At 38.9% G+C, this 26827-nt stretch overlaps 1 protein-coding gene across 4 annotated transcripts; it reads right to left on the reverse strand.

The window, feature by feature from the left end:
* Positions 1–733: 733 nt before the first annotated feature.
* On the reverse strand, positions 734–14742 carry LOC140229196 (trypsin-2-like). 4 transcript variants are annotated; one of them, XM_072309466.1, is made up of 6 exons: positions 14672–14742; positions 6420–6585; positions 4144–4330; positions 2546–2808; positions 2023–2168; positions 734–1074 (listed from the first exon to the last, which is right to left on the reverse strand). In XM_072309466.1, the coding sequence occupies exons 2-6, from the start codon at positions 6520–6522 to the stop codon at positions 910–912; spliced, it is 864 nt and encodes a 287-aa protein (XP_072165567.1). In that variant the 5' UTR covers positions 6523–6585; positions 14672–14742; the 3' UTR covers positions 734–909. The 4 variants fall into 4 exon arrangements, with proteins under 4 accessions (XP_072165567.1, XP_072165566.1, XP_072165568.1 ...); XM_072309465.1 differs by lacking the exon at positions 14672–14742 and adding an exon at positions 14437–14656; XM_072309467.1 differs by lacking the exon at positions 14672–14742 and adding an exon at positions 14437–14508 and having other exon boundaries at positions 6420–6581.
* Between the last annotated feature and the right edge of the window lie 12085 nt (positions 14743–26827).

Here is a 26827-nt window from a genome sequence, read left to right on the forward strand (position 1 = left end):
CACTGGCGAATATGAATAGCCACCCTTTATACCAAAATGCTGCTGGTAGAATACAGTACCTTAATTAGTAGTTGAGAGATTATTGTGTGTAAGGTAGAGTACAACTTTATTATTGCACTGGCTTTATTCATGATTGAATATGATGATATATTTCACACGCACACGGACACACAATACACAAAACAATGCTCTTCATTTTATGTTATGGTCCTTTGCAAGTCATTTGGCAGGCAATCGTCTTATGACCTACCGCTCTTCAATTAAATTATTCTGGACCCATTGGTGGGTCAGCGCCACCATAATAGTAATATTGAACAGGACAATCTCGACGTAACGGCTATTAATACCTTGCTGGTAGAATTTATTACTTTTTTTCTTAGCTGTACTTCACTTCATAATTATATACGCAGAATTGCAAATCGTGTATCTAATGCTTTGTATGGAAATATATAATCAATCAATCGATCAATCAATCAATCAATCAATCAATCAATCAATCAATCAATCAATCAGTCAATCAATCAATCAGTGGGTCAGTCAATATATCTACAGATTTCTACGCATTGAATGTTCTCCGGACCCCATTAGTTTGATTTCCATGCAATCAGACATCACGCATACATGGACGCACTCATGCAAGCACGGCATATTCATGCATTATGACACGACATAACACTCTTCAATAACCGTAAACACAAACAAGAGAAAATTTTACAATATCCTATTTTATTTCATTATATGAAACAATAAAGCTTCACTTTATACATTGCCCATTGATGAAATACCTCTCGCAAAATTGCTGCCAGAGGACACTCTAGAATTTGATTCAGTTTTTAATTTGACTTTATTATATCACGGTACCTATCATGTTTACTTGTTTCTGTGATCCTACACATATTCCACTGTCTTTTAGTTGTTGGACATGATACCGTTGATCCAGCTATTGTAGCGGGTAACCCTTGTGTATACTCCTGGATTGAGGGCATCAGCGCAGCCGTATCCCCAGCTCACCACTCCAGTCAGCTCCCAAGCTCCCGCTTGGTTCCGGCACACAAAAGGTCCGCCGCTGTCTCCCTGCACAGATTACGATAGCGACAAACTTTATCTGTTTATTGTGTGCATCAACGATTCCAAAGGCGTCAAGATGATTGAGTGGTATATCATCGACATACACATACCATACATACACACATACATACATACATACATACATACATACATACATACATACAAACATACATACAGGGCGGGTGATAATGTCATTTTCTCGTTTTCTCCAACATGTCATTATGCACTAAGATTTACAGACTATAGCGTTTATCCTTTTAAAAAGAAATATGTATTCCATGATTCTCATTTTTACATATTACACGTTATCATTACTAATGAAGGGGATTATTTCATCTATCTCGTCTTTCATCACATTCATTATATTCTTGCACTTTCCTTTACACCTTAAAACATTCCTATAATAATTCTTCAAGAGAGTTACTCATGGTATAGTGTATGCACAACTAAGATATCATAATCTTGTCCTAAGAGTACCCAAAATGAACCAGCACTATTGTCTGGTATACTGTATGGGGACTGTGACGACCAACTTGCGAACAATGCCTATTTAGCAAGTAGCTCATTTCTTACATATCAAAATGCAATTGTAGCACTGCACACATACACGATGCCAATCATTATTGGATCCCTTTCTGAGTTTCCCTCTCTTTCATCTCCCTTTTTCCTTTTCTTTGTTCCTCTATTGTCTAAAAAGAACAAACAATTTACCAACACCCCCGTGTTTCCTTATTTATTTCATTTTTTATAGCTTTCTGTTCATTATATCTACCTATTTTTTATCCATCTCTCTATTTATCTATTTATCTATCTATCTATCTATCGATTGTTCGATCTCTCTCTCTCTCTCTCTCTCCCTTTTTTATTTTTTCCTTTCTATCTATCTCTTATCTATTTACCTACAAAGCTATTACGTGTTCGGGATAAATAGTTCATTCATATTTTCTGACGCACCTGACATGAGTCCTTGCCACCTTCGGGATATCCGGCACAGAACATGTTGTCGGTGATAGCGCCATTGTACCAGTTCTGACGGTTGCACACCTCGGTGTCAATGATGGGCACATATACCTCCTGGAGATCAGTGTCGTCAACGGCGGCTATAAAGACCACAGATAAGGCAAAACCTATTAGAATGTACACTTATATGACAGTTGAGGTTTTTCCAACCTGCATGACCAATCATACGCATTCATTCAACATGCATACGTAAATAATACAATTTTTACCTTGTAGTCTTAAATCTATTATATAATACAATATTCTTACACTTTCCTGATGTAGAGTTAGTCACAGCTGTCTTTGCGACAAATGGTCTCGCCCGGTCTGTTAATTGACTATTTTGTGTGTTATTTCCAGGCCAGACTTGATGACATTTTTACTTTACTTTTGAGATGGATTGATAGAGCGCGGTGCTTCAGTGCGCTACCCTAAGCAGACTCCAGCATGGTCAGGCATCCCCACTGGCTATACTCACTCTCCTGGTCTCCCCAGCCTGTCACGACACACGTGGTGCCAGCCGGGTAGTCGTTGGTGGCAACGCAGGCGGGGCTGATGTAGTCAGTGAAAGTGATGGGCTGTTCAAGTTTCAACATAGCGATGTCGTTGTCGAGGGTGCGGGAGTTGTAGTCCTCATGCACCCAGATACCACCAAGCTTCAGGTTTTGTTGGTTCTTGTCGACATCATCGCGGTCATGGGAACCAACGGTGATGGTGTAGTCTGAGAGACGCTTCCAGCGACTACGGGGAATGGCGGGGAAAGAACATTGATATCTCATTGAACAATCCTGTACCGATTGCTTAAAGGGTGTGTACAGTTCTGGTCGAAGTGAGGATTTAGCTTTTAACGTTTTGCCAGATATTCAGAAACCGCTCTATGAGATGTCAAAGAGCATGCAATTTTAAGGGGTATCAAAAGTTTATTTGATGAAAATCGGTTTTGAAATGGCCGAGATATCCAAAAACAAGGTAAAACAAAGAGATCCTAATAAAAGTTTTGGCCTGTCGCCTTTTATTATTATCACTTTTTGGATATCTCGGCCATTTGAAAACCAATTTTCATCAAATAAATGTTGAATCCTTCTTTAAATTACATTCTCTTTCATATTTCATAAGAGGTTTCACATTATCTCACTTAGGAATGTTCAAAACATGAATACCCACCTCAACCAGTACTGTACAGTCCCTTTAACGTCGTATCGTTTGTTCACAATTTAAACTCCTCTTTGTAAGACGAAGGCTATTTTCTGTATTCCTATCTCAAACCTCCCCATTGCAGTGGTGATGTCCTATGTACGAGACTATCAATACGTAAGCGAAAGCCCAGTCAGATGTAAAATTCAAAATGAAGTTGTAGCTGCTGTACCAACTATAAAAAAAAAAAAGACTCAATAGTTTTGCATGTCAGTTTTGCCGGTCTTCAGCGATTCCTTCTAAATGCTTTTCCTTATGTTGTCACATGCATTTTGACATAGATATTGAGGCCACAATAGAATGACAGTCTTTTATGCTTGCAGGGTCACTGTACCTGCTACGTTTTGATTTTTGGGGTGGACCGTGATTTACACATTCATAGGTATGATCTAATGAGGGAGGAAGTGGTTGCATGGGTTCATGTACATAACGATCTAGTGAGTTCATTCATGTGTAAATAAAACCAAAATGCCATATTCAAAATAAAAACTTGTGCCACAGCTGCGTAAACACTTCAGGAGTCATCAATTCACATGAACGCTCATTCTTCCCAGCCACTGAAACCTCTCTTGTATGGAAGATTAACGACACGAGTAAGGCCTCAACGATCTCAAATGATTCACAGCGTTCTCGTCATGATTCTTTTTTCATTACATTCTCTGAGAAAATTATATGAAATCATTCTTTAAAAGTTAGTCACGTTGAAGAGAAGACAGGGGCCACTTTGCATTTAGTAAATTGATACATGCTCCTTAAAAAGTAGCAATCTATATCAACTCAGTTTTCATTTCCGTTTGTACACAAGGGGTGCATACGTCCCCCCACCCATGATACAATTATTATGGATATGTTTACAAAAAAAAAAAGTGCGTTCATGCTCACTAGAAGCAGTGGGCGGCAGACACGATCCACTGGTCGTTGATGAGAGTGGCGCCGCACATGTGGTAACCACCGGATCCCACCAGGTAGTTCTTGATTATGCCAACTTGCCAGGGCCAACTGCCTTCGGTCGCATCGTTGCCACCAACGATCATCGTATTTACAGGCTGGATCGCGGGGACGCCGCAATCTTTGGAAAAGAATCACACCATATTATTCATTCTAGACTGGGCTATTGATATACAGTGTATCTTCATGGTTCCATGCATGGTATGGTTCCATGCATAACGTGACAACATCGGCATTTTGATACAATAATTTGTAGGGTAGCCACTGCGAAACGTTCTCCCCCCCCCCCCCCACACACACACACCCATTTCCTTGGGGTGGGGAGGGGGAGGGGAGGATTCGGGAAGTGAACCCTAAAGAATTTCTAAGTTTACATTCATTTTTCACGGGGGGGGGGGGGGGGCAGCCAGTGTGTTCGAATGATATGAAATATTAGCCAAATTTGTTGGTGTATACTGAGACTACCTGATTAGAAAGACAACGTAATAAACTTATGTCGCTCATGAATGATATTTTGAAGCAGAAACCCTGCAAACGAAAGTTCAATTCTCCAGTTATGTCTGTGTTAATGATATTACTCATACAAGATATTGCTTGATAGGACTTGTATATCAAAATGTGTTTGCCCATAATGTACGGTGCATCAATATTGCTCGCACACGATAAGAGGTGCGATTATAATGAGGGATCATACTTTGTAACCCAGATTCATGGTTTGATTAAGATAATGATTGATGGGAAAAATTGATCTCGTAGAGCAGTTTGCCTGTAATGAAATGGAAAATCGATATTTAGGTGGAAGTGTATAACTAAGTCTGAATGACAACGTGATTTTTTTTTTTCTGCGTTGGCATCATGCGTCCTATATCAGTATATTTCCGGTACGCCTTGATGAAGCCATGGGACCAAGTTTTTTTTAGGTCGGAGAATCCATTGTTCTTGGTGCATAATAATGGTATCATTCTCCGGATACGATTTCAATACCACTTTACTGATACAGGGTGTAACCGTCGCGATTCCAGCACAGTTTTATTTCCAATGGCTTCTGGCATCTATTCGGTACGGAACAAGAATTTTAGACGGAAGGAGGCTTGAAAAATGATCCATAATCATCGTTTCTTGTTTCCGTACATAAGGTGTCAACCTGCATGCCGCCGTTGGACAGCAACGACAGCATAAATAATTATTTAATCATTACCATTCTGACTTCAGATAATCTTTTGAGCTAAGATAATTTATTATGATAAGATGAAATTTGACTGCAAGCTTTTAGGTTTACATTATACAGCCATGGATAAATAGTTATCCTTCCGAGCAGCTTACTAGCTAAAAAGAAATAAGAAAAACTTTTGTTAATGAACATGTGTTTGAGAGTAAATAACCCAATGAAAAAAAAAAAAAAAAAACTAAACAAAAACCGGATATTTTGCGATACCATGAATATCTTGAATGGATGTAGGGAAAAAGTATAGATTGACAGAAGCAAACAAGAATGCTGACACATGAAAATGTAAAGAAACTCCTATCATAAAACATAAAGAAGGTGAAAATGACACATGAAAATGTAAAGAAACTCCTATCATAAAACATAAAGAAGGTGAAAATGACACATGAAAATGTAAAGAAACTCTTATCATAAAACATAAAGAAGGTGAAAATGACGGTATCCAATATGGAACAGGGCTACTGATATTCCGCTGAAATGTGTTTTCATGTCATGTTGCCATTATCTTTTATCTATGAGTGTCCTTCTGAAAGCAGGTCATGGTCCATCCAATTAACTCATCCTTTGTAACACTTTCGGACAGGGTAAAAAGATCGAGTGTTCCTTGGATTTAGTATGTGTGAAGTCTCTCTCACTTCAACTTTAGTTGAAACACTGATGAGATTGAAATATATTTACGATAACATATTTGAGAAAAATTGCCCTGCTAAATAAACCGCATCATACATGATTGTAAATCCCAACTGCTCAACACCTCTTCACTGGTGGGATTGTTTTTGCTAAACCCACTGCTCCTGGCGTGTCACCCATCAGCAGGGTCAATCCCCTCCATAACCACCGTCCATATCAAAAACAAGAATTTTCTTTCTTTCTTTCTTTTTTTTTTTTTTTTGGTGTAAAATAGAATTATAGGGTGCAATAAAATGAAGAAAGACAGTCTGGATTATCCAACCACACCAAAGTATATGTAATTGTCTGTTCTTACCCGCCGTGGCTGCTACAACGAAGGAGAGGAGAACAAGGGGTGCCAACATCTTGCAAAGTCGAGTCTTCTCGGAACTTAACGGGCTTGTTGAAAGGCAAGCCATTTATAAGGTCCGTCTTCATTCCATCAACCGGACTGTGGGAGCAAACTTCAGGCTAACATCTGTCTTTAAGAAGCAAGAGATAAATGTTACCTAATGATCATCCCATCGGTGTGGGAACAGTGTTGCCGTCAGCATCTGCATTGGAACAATCTAGAGATAAAGATTTAATCTGCACGTCATCGCATCGGCTGGAATATAGGAGCAAATGTATGATATATACATAGGGCCAGTCTTATTGATAACATCAACTCAAGTATCCAAAAGCAATTACATGTTGTCACTTCCTGTAGAGAGAGCACATAGCCCTCATGGAGTAATAAAATAAAAAATGATGAGAAACATGTACATACTTTAGGCCTACATGTTTCGAAAATTTTCATGCAGCATTGATAGAAACACAGACATGCATACCCGGACGCGTTTAATGAGTTTCTGACATCGTCAACTCGCTACTTTGCATAATACTTTGCATAATTATCGTCACTGATCGATAACTTTTACATAAAATAACATGAAATTTTCACAACCTCCTTTTTGGATTTGATTTAAGCACAGTTTCCCTGTTTTACATGTATAATTTCAATTTCAGTACGATCAACCTGCTAATGACATGCGACTTTCGCTCTTGCAACTAAGGCTCGGATTTTCGCATTTTATGAAGACACGACTGGAAAACATAAACTAAGCTATTTGATTTTTGTTCCAGTCGTTCAGCTCAGTTCCGAAATATCGTCATATATATGAAATTAATATTCAATAAAGTGCTATTAACTTGTGCTATTTATGTGTGTACACTTCATTTCATCATCGGGCAACAGTCGGAAAAGACTCTGTAACATTGTTATATACATCAGATTCATCCCGGCCGGGTACGGTGTATTAGAAACGGTCTACGTACAGTGCCCTGCCGAGAAGCATGCTCAACGTATCCAGTTACTGGGGTAATACGTGTAGTATGTATGTGCCTTGGACACTCTTGTCTGCAGAGTGGATTTGGCGCAATATAAGTTGCACATATATTATTATTACCTCCGCCAAGGGAAGAGGTTATGTTTTCGTTACCGTTGGTTTGTTTGTTCGTTCGCTCGTTCGTTAGTTAGTTAGTTTGTCCGTGTGCAAAATAACTCAAAAAGTAGTTAACGGTTTAGAATGAAACTTGCAGGAAAGGTTGAGAATGACACAAGTAACAAACGATTAACTTTTGGTAGTGATCCGAGAATTTTGGGGGAATTTATGAAGGATTTTTGATATTTTGGCAGGTAGGGTCAATGCACTTGGGAGTTCAGGCTGCGCGTATTTGAGGTTTGCATGCGCGCACTAAAGTGCGTGCTCTAGTTTCTGCTAGGTCGAGGCGCGCCGTGCAGATAAGGGGTTTATGACGTAACAAAGGCTTCTATACTGGGAAATCGGGTGACTTTCAGTACACAATGCTATATAAGTGGATGGAAATCACTGATACGATTATCTTCTTCTTCTGATTAAGTCTGCCTCCTTCAGTAGACTGAAGATTCTTGCAGACTGGTGCTATTTACATCATAATACAATATTATTTACAGATATTTACAAGCATATAGAAAATTTGACGAAAATAACTAGCCACTGTGATCAACCGTTAGACGGTTTCGAAATGAGCCCACAGATGGCGCTGAAACAATTTCTGACGACAGGGAATTCCAGTTCCTTACAGTTCTTGGGGAAGAACGAATGGCGATGCGAGCCATATGGAAAAACAAGATCAGTGGTGGAAATGAGCTGCATGCTTGGCGGAGGTCTGCGCTCTCAGAGTGCTTCTCTAGTTACCTCCGCCAAGGGAGGAGGTTATGTTTTCGTTACCGTTGGTTTGTTTGTTTGTTCGTTAGTTACCTCCGCCAAGGGAGGTTATGTTTTCGTTACCGTTGGTTTGTGTGTGTGTTCGTTAGTTAGTTTGTCTGTGTGCAAAATAACTCAAAAAGTAGTTAACGGATTGGGATGAAACTTGCAGGAAAGGTTGAGAATGACACAAGTACCAAACGATTAACTTTTGGTAAGCAGCTGAGGGTTTATGACGTAATGATAATAATAATAATAATAGTGGCTATTGTATAGCGCACAGGTCCACTTTTCAGTGCTCATGGCGCTTCAAAAATGAAAAAAAGTATATTTACATGCATATACATATTCAAACATTTCAACAAAGAAGAAAATGGTAAACAAGAGCAAATATATACCAATAACATTATTAAAGGCTTCTATATTGGGAAATCGGGCGACTTTCAGCACAATATAAACACTTTCAGCATGCTGTAAGTACGTAGGCCTATGGGTGGAAATCACTGATATCTCTGTGGAAATCACTGATATCTCTATGGAAGAACAAGATCAGTGATGGAAATGACCTGCATGCTTGGCGGAGGTCTGCGCTCTCAGAGTGCTTCTCTAGTTAGTTACTTAGTTTGTCTGTGTGCAAAATAACTCGAAAAGTAGTTAAAGGGGCATAATCCCGGTAGTGTAGATGGCGCTGTTGATGATACTGCCGATCATCGTTAGCATTGATACGAAGATTACCGAAGTTGTCATCAAGAGTAAAGTGCGTAGGTGTTGCTAAGTAACGTTGCCTTTGTTGTCTTCTTTGCGCATCGCGCAGTCTGTAGTAATGTCAGGGTGCGTGCATATGTGCTTGTTATTGTGACATCACGAAAGAAGTTTGCTAAAGCTGTCATCCCCCTCAGCCGATTCATGAGCCGAACTGTGATCGGACCACTGACTACACTGAATCGGACTTCTTCGGACTCGGGAAAGTGGGCCAAAGCGTAAGCGCCAAAGAGAAGTCGATAGCGTAGGTCTCTATAGGAAACTTGCGCCGTGCGCCCGCGTACGCATTTGACTAAAACACCGGGACCATGCACCTTTAACGGATTGGGATGAAACTTGCAGGAAAGGTTGAGAATGACACAAGTAACAAACGATTAACTTTTGGTAGTGATCCGAAAATTTGGGGGGAATTTATGAAGGATTTTTGATATTTCGTCAAGTAGAGTCAATGACAATGGTTTGACAATGACAATGACAATGACAATGTTTTTTTTTATTTTCTTATGTCACCCAACGTCAGGGTATTGAAGAAAAACATCGTAACAGAAAAAATCAGTTAATTGATACATGAATACATTGTAAATTACATATATATACAGAAAATTGCATATTTACAAAATATACAAAATATACAGAATGGTGCAGGACCCAGAAGAGAGAAAGAGAGTGAGAGAGAGAGAGAGAGAAGGAAAGAGAGAAGGAAGACAAACAAAACAGTTTTAAAAAAAAAAACAGGGCAACAATAACGCAGATAAAAGCAATTTCAATAATATAAAACAAAACATTGTAAAAAGCTGTATTTACATGAAAAAATACAAATAATGATATTGATAATTATTATTTCTTATGGAGCTTCATTATTTCCTTACAAAATTTAGCTAAATTTGAACTTGGGAGTTCAGGCTGCGCGTATTTGAGGTTTGCATGCGCGCACTAAAGTGCGTGCTCTAGTTTCTGCTAGGGCAAGGCGCACCGTGCAGCTGAGGGTTTATGACGTAACAAAGGCTTCTATATTGGGAAATTGGGCGACTTTCAGCACCGATGCTATGTGTACGTATGATATCTCTATGGAAGAACAAGATCAGTGGTGGAAATGAGCTGCATGCTTGGAGGAGGTCTGCGCTCTCAGTGCTTTTCTAGTTATTATGATTATTAACTCCGCCAAGGGAGGAGGTTATGTTTTCGTTACCGTTGGTTTATAATAATTACAATAGTGAGACTCTTATAAAGCGCACATTTCTACCTAAAAAAGATACTCAAGGCGCTATAGAACAGAGTACATATTGTGTCACGTCACAACAGTATCACAAAAAAAAAATAATAAGACAATAAACCAACAAACAATAGGCCTATATACGTACACATACTATACAAACAGGTATACAATATTGTCAATTTAATTTGAAAATATATGTATTGAGATTCTTTTTGAAACCATCAATGGAAGATGGTGCTCTAAGAGATTTTGGTAGGCCATTCCATAGTTTTGGGCCCATAAAAATGAAAAAGCCCGATCCCCCCAATTATGCTTGATTCGAGGTACCTGTAATTCTAGCGAGTTTGATGAACGGAGATTACGTGGTTGTTGGTGAAGATGAAGAGTATTTTGAAAGTAGACAGAGGCAAATTTGTGCAATGTACGGTAAACAAGAAGAAGAATCTTGAAGTTAATACGTTTTTCTACAGGAAGCCAGTGTAGGGACCGAAGTATTGGGGTAGTATGCACAGTTTTCTTCTTGAAAGTAAGTAATCTAGCAGCACAATTCTGAAGGCGTTGCAGTTTACTGAGTTCTTTTTGTGGAAGGCTGCAAAACAGAAATTGCAGAAATCTAGACGAGACGAAATAAGTAAGAGCATGCATCAGTTTTTCTGCTGCTGATCTAGTTAAATATCTCCGAATTGAGCCCAGGTTACGCAAATGAAATCTTACAGATTGGGATACATATGAAATGTGGTCTTTGAACGTCAGATTTGCATCATAAACAACACCGAGATTATGAACTTTGTTCGAAGGCTTGATATTACTATTGCCAATTCTAACATAACATGTATCAGAATTCACTTTAAACAACATCTGTTTGGATCCTATCAGAATAAATTCTGACTTACTGTCATTGAATATAAGACCATTTCTTTCCATCCATGCCTTAACATCATCAATACATAATTCCAATCGTTTTACAACTCCAGAGAGTTCAGTCCTGGTTGGTGAAAAAGATACAAATATTTGTATATCATCTGCATAACAGTGATACTGAATGTCGTGTCTTTCAAAAATGTGTCTAATCCTTGAAAGATGAGTTAGTTAGTTAGTCTGTCCGTGTGCAAAATAACTCAAAAAGTAGTTAACGGATTTGGATGACTTGCAGGAAAGGTTGAGAATGACACAAGTAACAAACGATTAACTTTTAGTAGTGATCCGAGAATTTTGGGGGAATTTATGATGGATTTTTGACATTTTGGCAGGTAGGGTCAATGAACTTGGGAGTTCAGGCTGCGCGTAGTGAGGTTTGCACCAAAGATAGTAGAGATATAAGCAAAGTGATTTTCCCCAGTGACTGGATGTAAGATATGAAGGCGCGCGATAAAGATGGACACAAAATGGCTACCCTACATGACGATACAAAAGAGAGCTAAGTACAAACTCAGTACACATAGGAACATCACTCATTTCCAAAGGTAGTGGTATCTTTATCATTTTAAAAAGATTTAAAAATTATAGTCGTAGCTTTTTTTTATCGATTAAGGGGATTATTTTGAAGAACGAGATTTTAAAGTAATAAGGATTATTTCGTGGAGGTAAAAATTTGGCAACAACGTGATCTCACAATCAAAGACGCTTGATAAACAACAACATCTTCAAACAGCGTGTTTCTACAGAACCCCAAATTCCGGGTCTATCGGATTGTATCCGATAGAGGGGGCTGTAGAAACACACCAGTAACGGTTTCTTTCCGATGCAGATTCCAATACCGATTCCGCTTAACTTAACCGTCTAATGAGGTAGTTCTTTCCGGGGCAGTTTCCAGTGTCAGCGCTGTAGAAACACGCCAGGTTCAATAATCCGATACTGACCCGGAAGACAATCACCAGTTTGACATACATGTGTACGGTAATGTGGCCATGACTTTTATGTGCATGCATGTTGCAGCTATTTTATCTAACGTTGGATAATCCACTTTTACAGTAGTTGGGTGTCTCCAAAACGTCCGAGTATCAGGTTGTAACGTTACTAGTCAAAATTTGCCTCAGATTTGACAAACTTGTAAAGAAAATACTCTGAATTTTAACATAAGGAAAAGACACACGAACAGGGGCAGGGGTGTTATTTTTACACAGTTGAGCTGTAATTTTAAAACCAAGGCAACTAACAAAACACTAGATCTAGTATTAATACTAGTAACCGTTCTCATATAGTTAGGTCTAATACTTTTTAACGTTAGATTCGAGCTACTAGAACCTATAGTTCTACGAGTACGACTAACTTGTTACATTCTAACTGACAATACTTATACTAACTAGCGCTAACAATACGTGTGAGATGCACATAGAATCTAGAAGCTAGTAGGGGTCTATTAAAACTGTTAGATATTCTCTAGGGCATAGGCCTAACTATTAATACTTTTTAGTTCGGAAAAGACAAACTCTAACGAGTCTAAAGTCTAGCATTAGCAAACTAGTGTTAGGGTTTGTTTTACGAACTTTTTGTCGTTATTCTAAAGGTTCGTTACTAGGGTCTAGTTTGTTAATCCGACAAAGAATCAAATAGAAATATGGATCTTGGTAGGGCCTATAAAAATACGACGTTTCGTTAGTCCGAAAATGAAAGGAAATTCAAACATTCATTTACTGAGTATCGAAACCTAATTGAAGCACATTTTGTCAATCCCAAAGTGGAAAAAGTGAGTCCACTTGCGGTTAACGTTAGAATATGTCTAGACCTAGTTAACGTTAGATTTTAGAGGCAAGGTGCCTACCTATTAAACAAACTTTACCGTACGTTAGAATTAACGCTATCTAACGTTAACCGTTAAATGTTTTGTTAGGCATCCTAACAACAGCTGCTTCTGTTCTAAAATCTAACGTTGACTTGGAATATAACTACCAGTTCTTTAATGTTCCATAAACCCGAGTTTCTACCCGAATTAAATCCTACCTGCCCGAAGAAAGAGGTCTAACACAGTTAACACAAACAGTCAACGTTAGCCCTCACGTTTAATATAATAGGCCTTTGTTCTAACGTTACTTTACTTATAAATCCAATGACACACAGTCGATCCTTTTAGTTGTAACGTTAGGCCGTTTGTGTTTAAGACTCTGACAGTTAGACTATACTGAACGTTTTAACTTGTTAAGTTAGAGTGGTTCTCTAGGTCTAGGGCCTAATTTAAAGGGGCCCTGATATTCAAATGCACGTTGATTTGTGTTGATTTAAAATAGGGCCTACCCTCAAGTTCTCAATACCACTTTTGTGGTGAAACGGATATCTAACAACACGATTAACGTTAGAAACATTCTATTTATTTTTAACGACTTTTTCTTTTTATTGTCCAGATTAACGTTAGACTCTACTTGGGAACGCCCACAAAAAAAAAAAAAAGAAACCACCTTCCAAACTAACACGTTACAAGTTCTAACGTTAGATCTACCATCTACTTTAAGACATCAATATTATTCCTCATCTGTCAGTCATTGGTAAAGACAGTATGTAATGCAGTAACGTTAAGTGCTAGTACTGAAAATACTGAAATACTGATTTCATACTGAAATATTTAACAAAACTAAAAAAAAAAACACCTTCCAAACTAGTTCTAGATTGACTTTAAGACATTTCTAATCAATATAATCAAAATAGAGCCTATAATATGGAATGTTTCTTAGAACCACCCTATTCCCAAAAGTGATGTTTTCAAATAAAATTGGATTTCAGGGCCCCTTTAAGAACGTTAGTAACCGGTAAAAGTAGGCCTAGGGCCTATAGGAACCCTATTCATAGTAACGTTAGAATCTAACGTTTATAGGCCTATGCCCTATAGGCTCTAAATGACAAGTAGCCAATAGAAATGTGGAAATCACTAACATGAATAGTCTAATATTAGAGCTAACTTGTTACTGTAGCCGGTTAGTAAGATAGTATCCAGTCGCAGTAGGCCCAACGACTCTTTACGCCTAAAACGTGTAGAACATCTAACTGCTAGGCCCTAATCTAATCATTTTTTTTTTATCTTAACTTGTTAGAGTTAAATGTTAGACTAGAAATATGTGGTTGGGCCTAGCCCAACAGTTGAGTAGGAGGTTCTACTTCTACTCTAGAAACTAGTTAGAATTGATGATAGAACTTACAGAACTCAGTCAGACGCGACAGAAGCTGTGTCTCTGTGAACTGCTGACAGTGCTGTTGTCTCGTCACATGTGATAATCCAGTTATAAAAATCCAACCTTAAGATCCGTGAAAAAACAAAACTAGTTTCTAATCCATATAAACGTTGGAGCTAACGTTAGACTTTAGAGTAGGAGCCCTAACGTTAAGTTAGATGAAAACAAATTCGTCCAGCAGCCGGTCGTAACTTGTACCCACACTAGGCCGGGCCGGCCGGCCCAGGGCTAGGCTAGCTAGGCAGGCCCTGTAGCTGTGCTCAGTTTCGTTCAATCGGTGATCGCATCCGCATCATCAGTTGTTGATGCTTATTGACCAAAGAGATTACAACACAAGAGGGCGTAGTCCAGTGGGGAGGCAGCCGCGCGAGGGAGCTGCCATTTCCCGTTGTGGGAGCCGCCATTGCACGGATCCTGGCAGCGCACTGTTTAATGCGCTCGACTTGAATATTCGGCGCAGTGACCTTGCGTTGTTTTATTGTGACGTCACAATGGTCATGTTTAAGCGTCATAATGGTGCTGAGGTTGTTTGATTTTATGGCTTGAGTGGGAATGTACGCGAAACAAACGTCATAATGCTCAAGTACTGTCTAGTCTACACCCAAGTTCCCACTCTTTATTTTGCGAACAACAAAAAGGTCTGGACTCTACCAAATGGTTCAAATGATATGATACCATCGTAAAAACTAATATTCAAACAAATAAACACATTGAGATTCTGAAAATGAAAATGTGTAATGAAGAATAACATATCATTCCAGATATGATATGAGAAGATATGACTTGAACGTAGACTTAGATCCAGTGCCAGGAGCTGAGTGTGCGCTCCCTCTTCAATTTTGGACGCACTATTTGTACGCACGCGTATGGCGACTACTTACTCTATAGGTATAATCTCTTTGTTATTGACCTTGACTCAGGGCCACAATGCACCAGCCAACTTTCCAGACATCCGGTCACACCTGCATTCAGGTGGAGAATCGGATTCAATCCGATTATGCGCTTTCTGTAGAAACAACCCGGTTCCGCGTTAGCGCACTGTTTGATTACGCGCTTGCAAATGCTAGGTCTATCGGATTCTCTGTAGAAACACGCTGAAAGACAGCGCGTCTCAGGCAAAGACACACATCACCTGAGACGCGCTGTCCTGAAGCCGCTGCTGTTGTTTATCAAGCGTCAAGGGAGCGCGTCTCAGGTGATGTGCGTAATACGCTTGAGGTCCGCGCGCTGTCCATTTGTTTTGTACAGGATTAGCGCGCACTTTCGTGTCTTATTAGTTAAGCGTCTTTGGTTTGCACTAAAGTGCGTGCTCTAGTTTCTGCTAGGGCGAGGCGCGCCGTGCAGCTGAGGGTTTATGACGTAACAAAGGCTTCTATATTGGGAAATCGGGCAACTTTCAGCACACAAACTACATCTAGTACGTATTGACCGATTCGGGTTCGTTGAGGGCAGCAGACATTTTACGGCACAGGGCGCAGCCATAGTGGGTGTATCAGCCGACCCCCCCTGCTCTCCCCCACCCCGGGGCAACATGTTTACACGCACTTGTAACAAAGGTTCGCGCACTAAGCAAGCATTCGCGCACTCAGTACGAGACGCCCATTGGCTAAAGCAGTTTTTCATTCTGCGCGCGTGCTAATGTAGGGAGAGGGGTGGGGGAGTGCGGAGGGGGGGTCGGCTGATACACCCACTATGGCTGCGCCCATGCCAAAAATACACATAGCGCGTCACAGAATCGGTCAATAGGTGGAAATCACTGATATCTCCATGGAAGAACAAGATCAGTGGTGGAAATGAGCTGCATGCTTGGCGGAGGTCTGCGCTCTCAGAGTGCTTTTCTAGTTATTATTATTATCATTATTATCATTATTATTATTATATTCACTTTAAAAATCAAGAAAACAGCTGTAAAACGTTGGTTAAGTTTCGTCGTTCATATTCAGGCTAAATGGAAACGTTATGAACCTAACAACAGCAACAGTAACAGAGATTAACATCATCCATTTGGTCGCAGTACCAAAACGAAGATGGGATCAATATTCATGCATGGTGGCAACCTGGGACTCATTATTCCAGAAACCAGAGCTGAAATGTATGTAAGAGATTATTGCAACAGCCGGAGTATCGAAAGCAACTTTCACATAATGTTCTTTCTTTCTTCCGTATTTTTATAGGGATGCTCATCAAAGCGAAAATCGAGAAATTCTGCAAAGTTTTTGTCATATTTTATGAAGCCTTCGCTCAAAATAAAAGGGGTTGTAGGGGAATCGCCATTGCCCAACACGTTACTTTGCAACATGTACATAACATCACTACCGCAGTAATCTGCCTCATTCACTGTTCTAGCACCAAATTTTCATCCTCTGAATTCAACGGATCTTCAACAGATTTACGCTTTTAGAGAGCATCAGACTGAGTGTGGGAGCAAAACTTGAGGGCATCACCTGTGTGCAGGAATCTAGAGATTTAGATAAAAGATGTGTCTTCGATCAAGATTCTAGACATAACTATATGCCGATGAGGACAATGAAAACACAAAATATCCATCTCACTGACCAAAGATATGCCTAACCAACTGTGTACTTGAACAGAGTTACTAAACGAGCACTGAATGCACAGCTCTATGATTTGCTTTAAAGGATGACTTAAGTCATCCTTTAAAGTAAATCTTAGAGCTGTGCAAAGTATTCTCCCTTTTGTGGTCTTGTAATTTCCCGTAGAATCAATGTAGAATATTGACCCCCCCCCCCCGTGAAACTTATTATATAAGCTTAATACACGCCCACGTACGCATTCACATAAAACCGTAAACCACATGTAGGGCCTATTTTCAGCCTCTACAATCAGTGAGATGGTGTCTGTCATGACGTTTGCAATGACGCAAGTACAATTTCCTAAGCGCCTTACAGTAATCTGTTAGACAAATGATACATTATTGACTGCTACGTCTGTCTAAAGGATTTATACTGAGGGATGGCTGAAATACGTCCTGATCTCCAACATCATTAATTATCAACTTATCAAAACCAACTGCACTGTACTATTGTTAGAACACTGGAAATGCGGTAAAGGTTTGAAAAGGCCCTCCGAAAAACCATAGCTCCAACGATGAACTACTAGGAGTTCATTCAAACACGTCACAGTGTTCAAAGAACACGATCGAGTCACGATCGAGTGCTGTACATAATCAAATGTAGGTAATCAGTGCATGGATAAAAATCCATGCCATAGTGCACGCACTCATGCACTTCCTGAGAAGCATGCAGGCTATCCAGGCTGTGACCAAACGGCACACAACTGCTACATCTGAACGTTCAGTTTCTAATTCAGGCGTCACACTGTCCCGAAATTAAACAAAGATGGACACCTACTATGATAACGGAAATGTTCGGCTCTGATCGTACTGTTAACATCGGATTATTCGCGACGGCATCTCAAGCCATCAATAGTTGATGACCACTGATGGGTTTTTCTCAGGCTCCAGCAGCAACTTTGCGAGAGGTGGAAAATCTTCGTCATGTTCGTGTAGCCACTGCGTTTCCTTCGTGTGTTCTTCAGGCAAACTTCTTAATAATGATTTACATCTTCATGAAGCCTTCGTGTGTAGTTCGGCCATTTTGAGACCTGCTCCGGCTGTTGATTGGCTTTTGACCATGTCCGGGCCCAACTTCCCACCAATTTCCAGTTTTGCACGAGTAAGTTGGCCTCGAGTTAAAAGCCGATCAACAGCCGAAGCAGTACGATGCCTACAAATGGCCACATGATGACACCCGAAGGCACAAGATGGCATATTAATGAATTACATACAAGAAGATGTGAATTTTTATTGAGCAGTTAAACCGAAGGACGGAGGACACACAAAGACCACAAGATGGATCCATCCCTTACGGAACAAACATAGGTTCACATATAGTGTGGTTTATGTGAAAATGTCCGAATTTCTTATGAATTATGTGAAATTCGGACATTTTCCCACAAGCACTTGGTGAACCTCACGTCAAAGGTTTTATTTTCACTTCTTTCAACAGAATGTATACAAATACGTCGTCCTATATGAGAGTACGATGGCGTAACGAAGGGTAAAGTATGAATTCAGCATGCACGAGAATTAACCTTTGCAAGGTTTTCGGGCAATTTTTTGGCACGTCAAAGCTTTTTTGGGGGAATGTCACCGCTCACGAAGTTGCTGCCAGGGCCTGAGAAACTCCACCGGGACAGGTCATTATGGTCATAATGGTTTAAGATGCCCGCACGAACTTTCCGATTTCTATACGATCAGAGCCGAAATTTGAACATATCTTCATCGTATGTCCATCGTTGTTAAAGTTTGCGGGAGAGTGTGACGCCTGCGTTATCATGGTTATGAGGTACCCATTTTATAGACTCATGCTGATCGATATAGACAAGGGTTTTCAGACTTGCAAACGAGTCTCGTACAAGTTCAAGGTTCGAATGCCTGAATATTCTTGTTGTGAACAATCCACTTGGACCCCGACGCGACGTCTCGCTTTGCCAGTTGTTCTGTGGTTCCAACCTTTATTTTATCCCCAATCGCATGTAAATGTTCTCTGCCTAATTAAACCCTGTGTGGCTTATTACACTGTATGTACTTGCCCAGTCCCCAAACCTGTCACCTATTCCAAAACTACCAAAATCTTCAAATTTATGGAATTCTTTCGTCGAAATGTTTTTATTGCAACTGATTGACAAATTGCCTCACATCGACGTAAATAAGTACTGAATCGATCAGTGTTTTAGTTATGCATGGGCGTACTCACCATGCTCGAGCAGGATTCGAACCTACCGGACCTCCTGATCTCCGGACAGGCGTCGTCTCCACTATACCGCCGAGCTTCCGCCCGACAGCATACTTGTATAGGGTGTTGGTTCTAATCTTTACAGCATGCAGCGGGTACGGCGTTATTATTCAAATTCATGAAATTCTTTAATTCGAGCAGGTTCGATTCCTGCTCGAGCATGTACACGCATGACTTTTTTTTTTTTAATGGCTACTACTAAAACACTGATCACCACCAGTGTTTATTTACGTCAATGTAGGGCAATTTGTCAATCAGTTGCAATGAAAACATCTCGACGAAAGAATTTCATGAATTTGAATAAGTACGCAGTACCCGCTGCATGCTATAAGGATTAGAACCAACACTTGCTGTCGGACGGAAGCTCGGTGGTCTAGTGGAGATGACGCCTGTCCGGAGATCAGGAGGTCGTAGGTTCGAATCCTGATCGAGCATGTATGCTCATGACTTCTTTTACATGTATCATGGCTACTTCTAAGACACTGATCATGTCAGTGCTTATATTTACGTCGATGCATAGGGCAATTTGTCAATCAGTTACCATAATCTGTACTCTATATCGCCACCCTTACTCCACATAAACATGTACATGTAATTATTGTTAATCTTGCATGTGATTGACACACTTAATGACAAAAGTAAATATTAAACCCCCCCCCCCCCATATAGATTAGTAAATAAAATCAACGGCTCCACTTCCCAAACGATTCTCAAATTTCCTACATTCACTCGCCGTGATTTCCTCATTATCTAATAGGCCTATCCCCATGCATTGTGATGTGGGACTTGCTTCACAAGCGATGGAAAAGGCTGTACCCCTACCCCCCCCCCCCACGCACACACTCTCCCGATACACACACACACACACACACACACACACACACACACACACACACGTTCAGGGCAATACACATCTGGATTTTTCATGGAAAAATGAAGGACAAAAAATCCTCACTAAAACCAGTGATATTTTGCCTACAAATTCCCCATGGGCCGATCATAATGACGAAGATGCGATGTCTGTTCATTGATACACTGTATCTACACTGAACCTTCGACTGTCCGAAATTAGGCCTTTATGCTGTTCTCTCTACGGAGGATTTTTAAACAAGTAGTCGTTTTCATTTTTTTTTTTTTTACCTCACCAATGGCTGACTCTCGTCAAGCTCACAATACCAACACGCCCTATCTATTACTACTGCCACTACTACTGCTGCTACTACTACTACTACTACTACTATTAATAGTATAATAGCAATGAAATAATGAAAATTATTAGAATTATCATTATTACTATGTCAATAATAACGATAATAAAACGGCATTGCACACACGAGTATACACAAACGGCAAAAGGATAAAAACAATTCATTTCTGTGCATCACAATACGTTCTGTTTAATTACAAATCAGGATCATGTACAATGCCAATAGTGGTTTTGATCAACCACCTGATAGGACACAACGCGGACAGACATCATTTGGAAGTCTTTCAAATACCAGTGGTGTGAGAAATGGTCAACTTGGTTCAGGAACTACACGTGCAAACAGATGTCACTACACGTTTAGATAAGATTTTTTAAAGTGAAAACAAAAAGATGTACGTGGAAAGCAATGAAAGCAGGAAAAACAAATAGGCCCTTGTATCGTTGTGCCAGTGCCCTGTGTACATGTAGAATTCTCCCTGCGTCTATTAAAAGCTATTCCAGTGCACTCTCGTTACAACGAACGCGGTTACAACGAAGTAAAACTTCAGGTCACAAAAATATCATTAAAGTCCATGGTGCAAAATTAGGTTGCGACGGACACGGTTACAGCGTAATTTCCGTAATAACTAAGTCGTTTCTTAGCACTGTTAACAAAGGGAAACAAAAGAAATGTTCGTTATGACGAAATGCGGATCGCTTACGAAATTATACAGCAGAGCAAAAATTCACAGCGCGTCTCTGCATGCGCTTCACAATTCAGTGCCTACATAGAAATCCCTCTTTGTTCGCTCCCTGTGTCACATACTGTTTCCGAGAACTTCCGTTATCTTCATCTAAAACAAAATAAAGGTTCCTTATTCGGAAAGTTCATTACGAAACAAACAGATTCCGTAAGAACATACCTAATATTTGTTAGTTCCAAAATGAAATAGGGTAAAATGTTATCATGACCCTTTTTTTTCATGGCGTTATTCCGAAAGGTTCGTTATTTCAAAGGTTCTCCAATCCCAAAACGAAATAAACTTTTTATAACGAGCGTTCATTAATCCGAAAATGATATCGGAATCTTCGTTATTAAGAACGTTCGCTAATCGCAAAGTGGAAAAAAGTGAGGAAACTAACAAATCTTCACAATCACAAAACTGATATCGTTTTCGTATACCTGGTAAAAGAACCTTGGAATTACGGCCCTTTTTCACTTTCGGAATAACGAACCTTTATCATTTTCGGATTAATGAACATTCGGATTTAATGAACCTTATATCACTTTCGGAATTACGAAATTTCGGAATAAAAAACTTTCGGAAGAACAACATTAGGGATAACGTACATTATTTCACTTTAGGAACTAAGAACTTTCGGAATAACGAACCTTTGAAATAACGAACCTTTGAAGGTAACCGAATCCTTCACCATAACTTTTTATACATGTTTTCAAACTAAGCATGAAAGTACGAACAACTCTATGCTCTCTCTTAAATGTAAAATTTGAACGAAATTAATGAGATAGTATAGCATTCAACATTGCTTTTCAACGAATGATGAGTATCCAATAAACAACATACCATATACACATATAGTTTATGCGTTCTGATATCATATTGTACTTTATTTCTTCGGTTACGTAGTATACCGAAATCTCGATACAACGAAAGAAACCTGGTGGTAACGAAGACTTCGTTATATCGAGAGTGCACTGTAACAGCATGCAATCCTGCACACAGTACCGACACATCCTTGTCTCGCAGTCCCGTAATTCACACAGGCTTTATGAAAACGTGATGGCGGTTTCTTAAAAGCACACAAAACATCATGATTTCTTTTCATTTGGGGGATTTTTTTTTTGCATGTTTTTCCTTTGCCTCTTGAGAAGGGCGTCTACATTAAAGAGTCAGATAAACACCATGTCGGTAAGGTTTACACTTCAAGTAAGTATAGTCACATAAAAAGAAAAGAAAAGAAAAGAAGCGTTCGCGGTCCCTGTGATGTTGCATACACAGTGTCAGCTCTAGCGATCAAGTCTTTGGAAACGGAGTACATGTAGCAAAGCAGACCTTCTGCCCGAGATTAACCAATAATTTTCGAGGATAAAAAACAAATAAGCTTACAAGTAACCACACAGAAAAAAAAATGGCGTAGCACGGGCAAACTGAGAACACTCAATTAGCAATACATGCACAAGATATTACTCGGCCTTGCCTGCTCATATCAGTGGAATTCAACAAAAAATGCAAATCACAGTAAAGCCAACAGAGGTGCTACACAGCAAGAATAAAATACTCACAAACAGAAAAAAAAAAAACCAAACCCACACACCTATAAAGGAGCCCTAAAAAGCTGATATTCTATAATTGATTCGAAAGTCGAGAACGGAACAAAAATTAGATGTTTGTTGCGAGATTCTCACAAGAGTACAAAGAAAATTTCCAGAAAGATGTCTGTGTTTTACAGAAATTGTCCTAATCGTTAAGTACAGCGTTTGTAATAACAAAAGGTATATGAATATCAAAATGAACATTTGGACTAGCAAAACAAGTTTGTTATTTCAGGTATATCATGTCACAACGTCTCACTTTAAGGTTTCCACTTCATATCAAGTGTAAAACCAGTTCATGCACAGCATTTGGTAGGATATGAATTTGTCCGTTCTATCTGCGAAGGTTAAGCATGGCATTAATAGTTCAACAAAACTCTGGAATACATCCAAATACAACATTATTCCATGACAGGATATGCGTGAAATGTAAAACTTATTCAAGATTTACCGACATGTTAATAACCAGTCTATTAGCTGGCAATGCAGTCCTGTTTCAACACATTGTACAGTCATTCAGCTGCCAAAAGTACATGGATTTGATTGTCAATGAAAACTCATCGAGTATGCATGGGTAATTTACTCATAATTAAGCCTATACTAAATGTCCTCCCCTTTGCAGGAAACAGGCTGCCCCCTATTGTTGCAGAAAGACAACATGCATGAAGCTTTTCTAGAACATGAATCGACATTTGATCATATGTTTTAGTATTCTGATGTTTTCGATTATATCAACCTTGGAAAAAGGCTTGAATTCATAACTGACTGCTCGTGAACGGATGTGCAAGTGCCTGACTGCTCTTGTCAATACTGCTTTAGAACACCATATAAGAATGCTACAAACATGTGGCAACAGTTTAATTTACAATGTACAATATATGAAACCTCGTTAACTTTTGGATCATTAGCGTATGTTTCAGCAGCAAATGACATACTCTGGAATACGGATATTCTAGAACGTTGACATGACGATTATCTAAATTAACTTGGTTTAGAGCTCCGGGGAAACTAGTCTTGGACTCCTGTTCATGTAAGCTGAGGAAATTGTTTGGCCATTAGAACAGCTGTTATTTTTAAGACTGACAATAAAATCTGTCACTGCAATTAAAAACACATGTTGTAAAAATGAACTTGTGGACTAGACAATATAAATAAATTGCACAGAGGTGTTACATCATAAATACACAAGCAAAGGCAAGCTACAAATGCACTTCAATGCTGTTAGTTAACCACAATACTTTGTACAAGTATTAATAAATAAAAACAACAAACTTTCCAATTACAAAAGCAGTATGTATTTGAAGTCAAAAGACATTCACATTTAAGTGCATAAATATAATTTGCATAATATCCACAATAACTCTTTTCAAAAAACAACTAGAAATGTCACTATGGCGACTGATGCCTCCGCCATAATGCATGATTCTCCCAATAGTTGTATAGTACAATGTCTTCACAATGTGTGATGACAGTTTCACATAACTGGCAAAATATTGATATGACAGGTTTTTCAGAAATGTCTTGAATATTCACTTTCCTCAAACTGGGTTTGCTATAATTGTCTAAGAGTGCAGGTACACATATTTGGGGAATTGAGGATTTTTACTTGACTTCTGACCGACCCTGTTATAAGTTAATGCATTGAGTAATTTTCAAGGTATGAAGAAAGAGTGTAATAAAAATAGATTTTTTTTTTTTCATTTAAACCTGACCTTTGACCTTCTGGCTGGAAATTTCCCAGAGAATCTCCATTAGGTAATACATGTATATATTAAGTTTTAAAAGTAATAATGCAAGCATTGCACATACTATGGTAGTATATGAGGGAAACAGTAAAATTTTGAGGAGTTGACCTTGACTTTGACCCCTGACTATTGACCCATGACCCCTAAATTCCCTAGATAATCCCTGCCAGTCAGTACATGCATATGTACCAAGTTCCATGAAGATACATTGAACCATTTGCGAGAAAAGTGAAATTGTAACATTTTCACCTAACCTTTGACCTTTTGACCTTTGACCTTATGACATGAAACTCTCTCTGGAGAATCTTTACGCAGTAGTACATGTCTACACTAAGTTTCAATAAAATACCTTCGGGCATTGCATAGATATATGGGGGGAATAGCAACATTTTTAGCATTGACCTTGAACTTTTGACCTTTGACCTCTTGCCAATGTCACTAAAATCTCCTCAACTATTTGCCCCATCATACTTGGACCAAGTTTGGTGAAAGCTGCTTCATCCATAAACAGATAAATTTTAGGATTTGACCTTTATCTTTGACCTTTGACCTCTGTCCGATTTCACTAAAAACTAATCATGTAATTATCCCATCATACATCATCCTCGGACAAAGTTTGGTGAAATTTACTCCATCCAGTCTTGAGTTATCGCATAAACGGATACAATTTCATGATTTGACCTCGACCTTTGACCTTTGACCTTTGGCCGATTTCACCCAAAATCTAATTAAGTAATTGCCCCATCATACTTTAAACTTGGACAAAGTTTGGTAAAATTCCAGTCAATATTTCTCAAGTTATCGCATAAGCAAATGCGGACGGACGTACGTACGGACGGACAACCCGAAAACATAATGCCTCCGGCACCACTTCGTGGCGGAGGCATAAAAAACAAAAACAAAACAAAACACTATTTTCCCTAAACAGTCAAGGACGATTTGTTATATATTTGGTTTATACAGCACACATAACAATCATTCATCATACAACTTGACCAGAGAATTTCTGCTTTGCTTTCGGTAGGTTAAAACCATGTGCACTATGCATACAAATACCACATTAAAAAAAAAAAAAAGAAGAATGGTGCAGAAATCACTGAGTAGAATTTGGTGGCGATGACTGAAGTAAACATGAAGGGAGAAAATCACCTTATTGACTTTCAGTTATAGAAATCTGCATGTAAATCCACATGTGCTTCTTTTTTTAGCTGAAAAAAAAATTAACATTAAAAATGTTAACCTATTTCTTTGATTATCCACATGTGGTTGGTTCCTTCCTTTTGCATTAAACACGATGTTAGTGATTAGTTAACATTTACACTGTGATCATTTCAAATGCTGCTACATTTATCAAATATCAGTTTAAAGAAGTTTAAAGAAGCCACTTTAATATTGATTGATATTAATATACACTTGAGCGCTGTAGTCATTTCAGGTGTGCAAAATTGAATGTGCTGCTTTCTTTCATGCATCTGTACATAATGTGGAAAATTGCCCAATTAACCTCTCCAATGAGAATAATAGGACATAAATAGACAGTGTTCACACGCTCCGTGAGCCCTTAGCTCTTGTGTGCTTATCAAATCACTTTAGGAATGCATGTATACATTAAAACTTTCAGTTCGCAAGGCACATAACTATTTTTTATGTTATACAGCAAAGCCCATCCTGCATAATTTCTTCATATGGATACAGGCCTATAATCAACAAAAATTATGAAAATACAGTTTAATGATTAAAAAAAAAGACTTATGTGTGTATACACAATGTACTGCAGTAAGGCTAAGAATCTAATGTAGATGTATTAACAAAGAATGACCATTGACAACAAAGAAATTAATCAAAGAGATGCTTGTTCGAGGTTCTCATGAAGCATATCTCTCAAAGTCACTGGAGGTGTTCCAGTTTTGGCTTGTCAAAGTAGCATAATTACACCAGATACTTCAGAACACTTAAAAAGATACCTATCAAACCTGGGAGCAGCTAAGCTTTGTGTAAAATTCACTTATTTTGTTTTACTATAAAAATAGCACTATTTGTTTATATTCCAGACTGTCTTCAATTGTGGTAATAGTGTAGGTAGAAGTGAAAATATCATTTTTCCATTTACAAGCACAGTAAACATGTATTTATATGAAGTGGAAATCATCAGCTTTCCATTTTAAAGCAGCTGCATCATTATAAAACACCTGATAGGAATTCACACTCTACAATGCCCAATGAGATGTCTGTTGACCTCTATTCAACACAGAAATCAACAATGAAGCTCAGAATG

Source organism: Diadema setosum, chromosome 5 (assembly GCF_964275005.1).
Source record: "Diadema setosum chromosome 5, eeDiaSeto1, whole genome shotgun sequence".
NCBI lineage: Eukaryota > Metazoa > Echinodermata > Echinoidea > Diadematoida > Diadematidae > Diadema > Diadema setosum.

Bases quoted from the DNA above. Each gene is read 5' to 3' on its own strand.
- LOC140229196 (XM_072309466.1), bottom strand. From the start codon at position 6,522: ATGGCTTGCCTTTCAACAAGCCCGTTAAGTTCCGAGAAGACTCGACTT. The intron at 2,809-4,143 runs GTGAGCATGAAC...CATTCCCCGTAG, and splicing joins TCTGCCGCCCACTGCTTCTA to TCGCTGGAAGCGTCTCTCAG. The intron at 1,075-2,022 runs GTGCGTCAGAAA...TAATCTGTGCAG, and splicing joins GTGGCAAGGACTCATGTCAG to GGAGACAGCGGCGGACCTTT.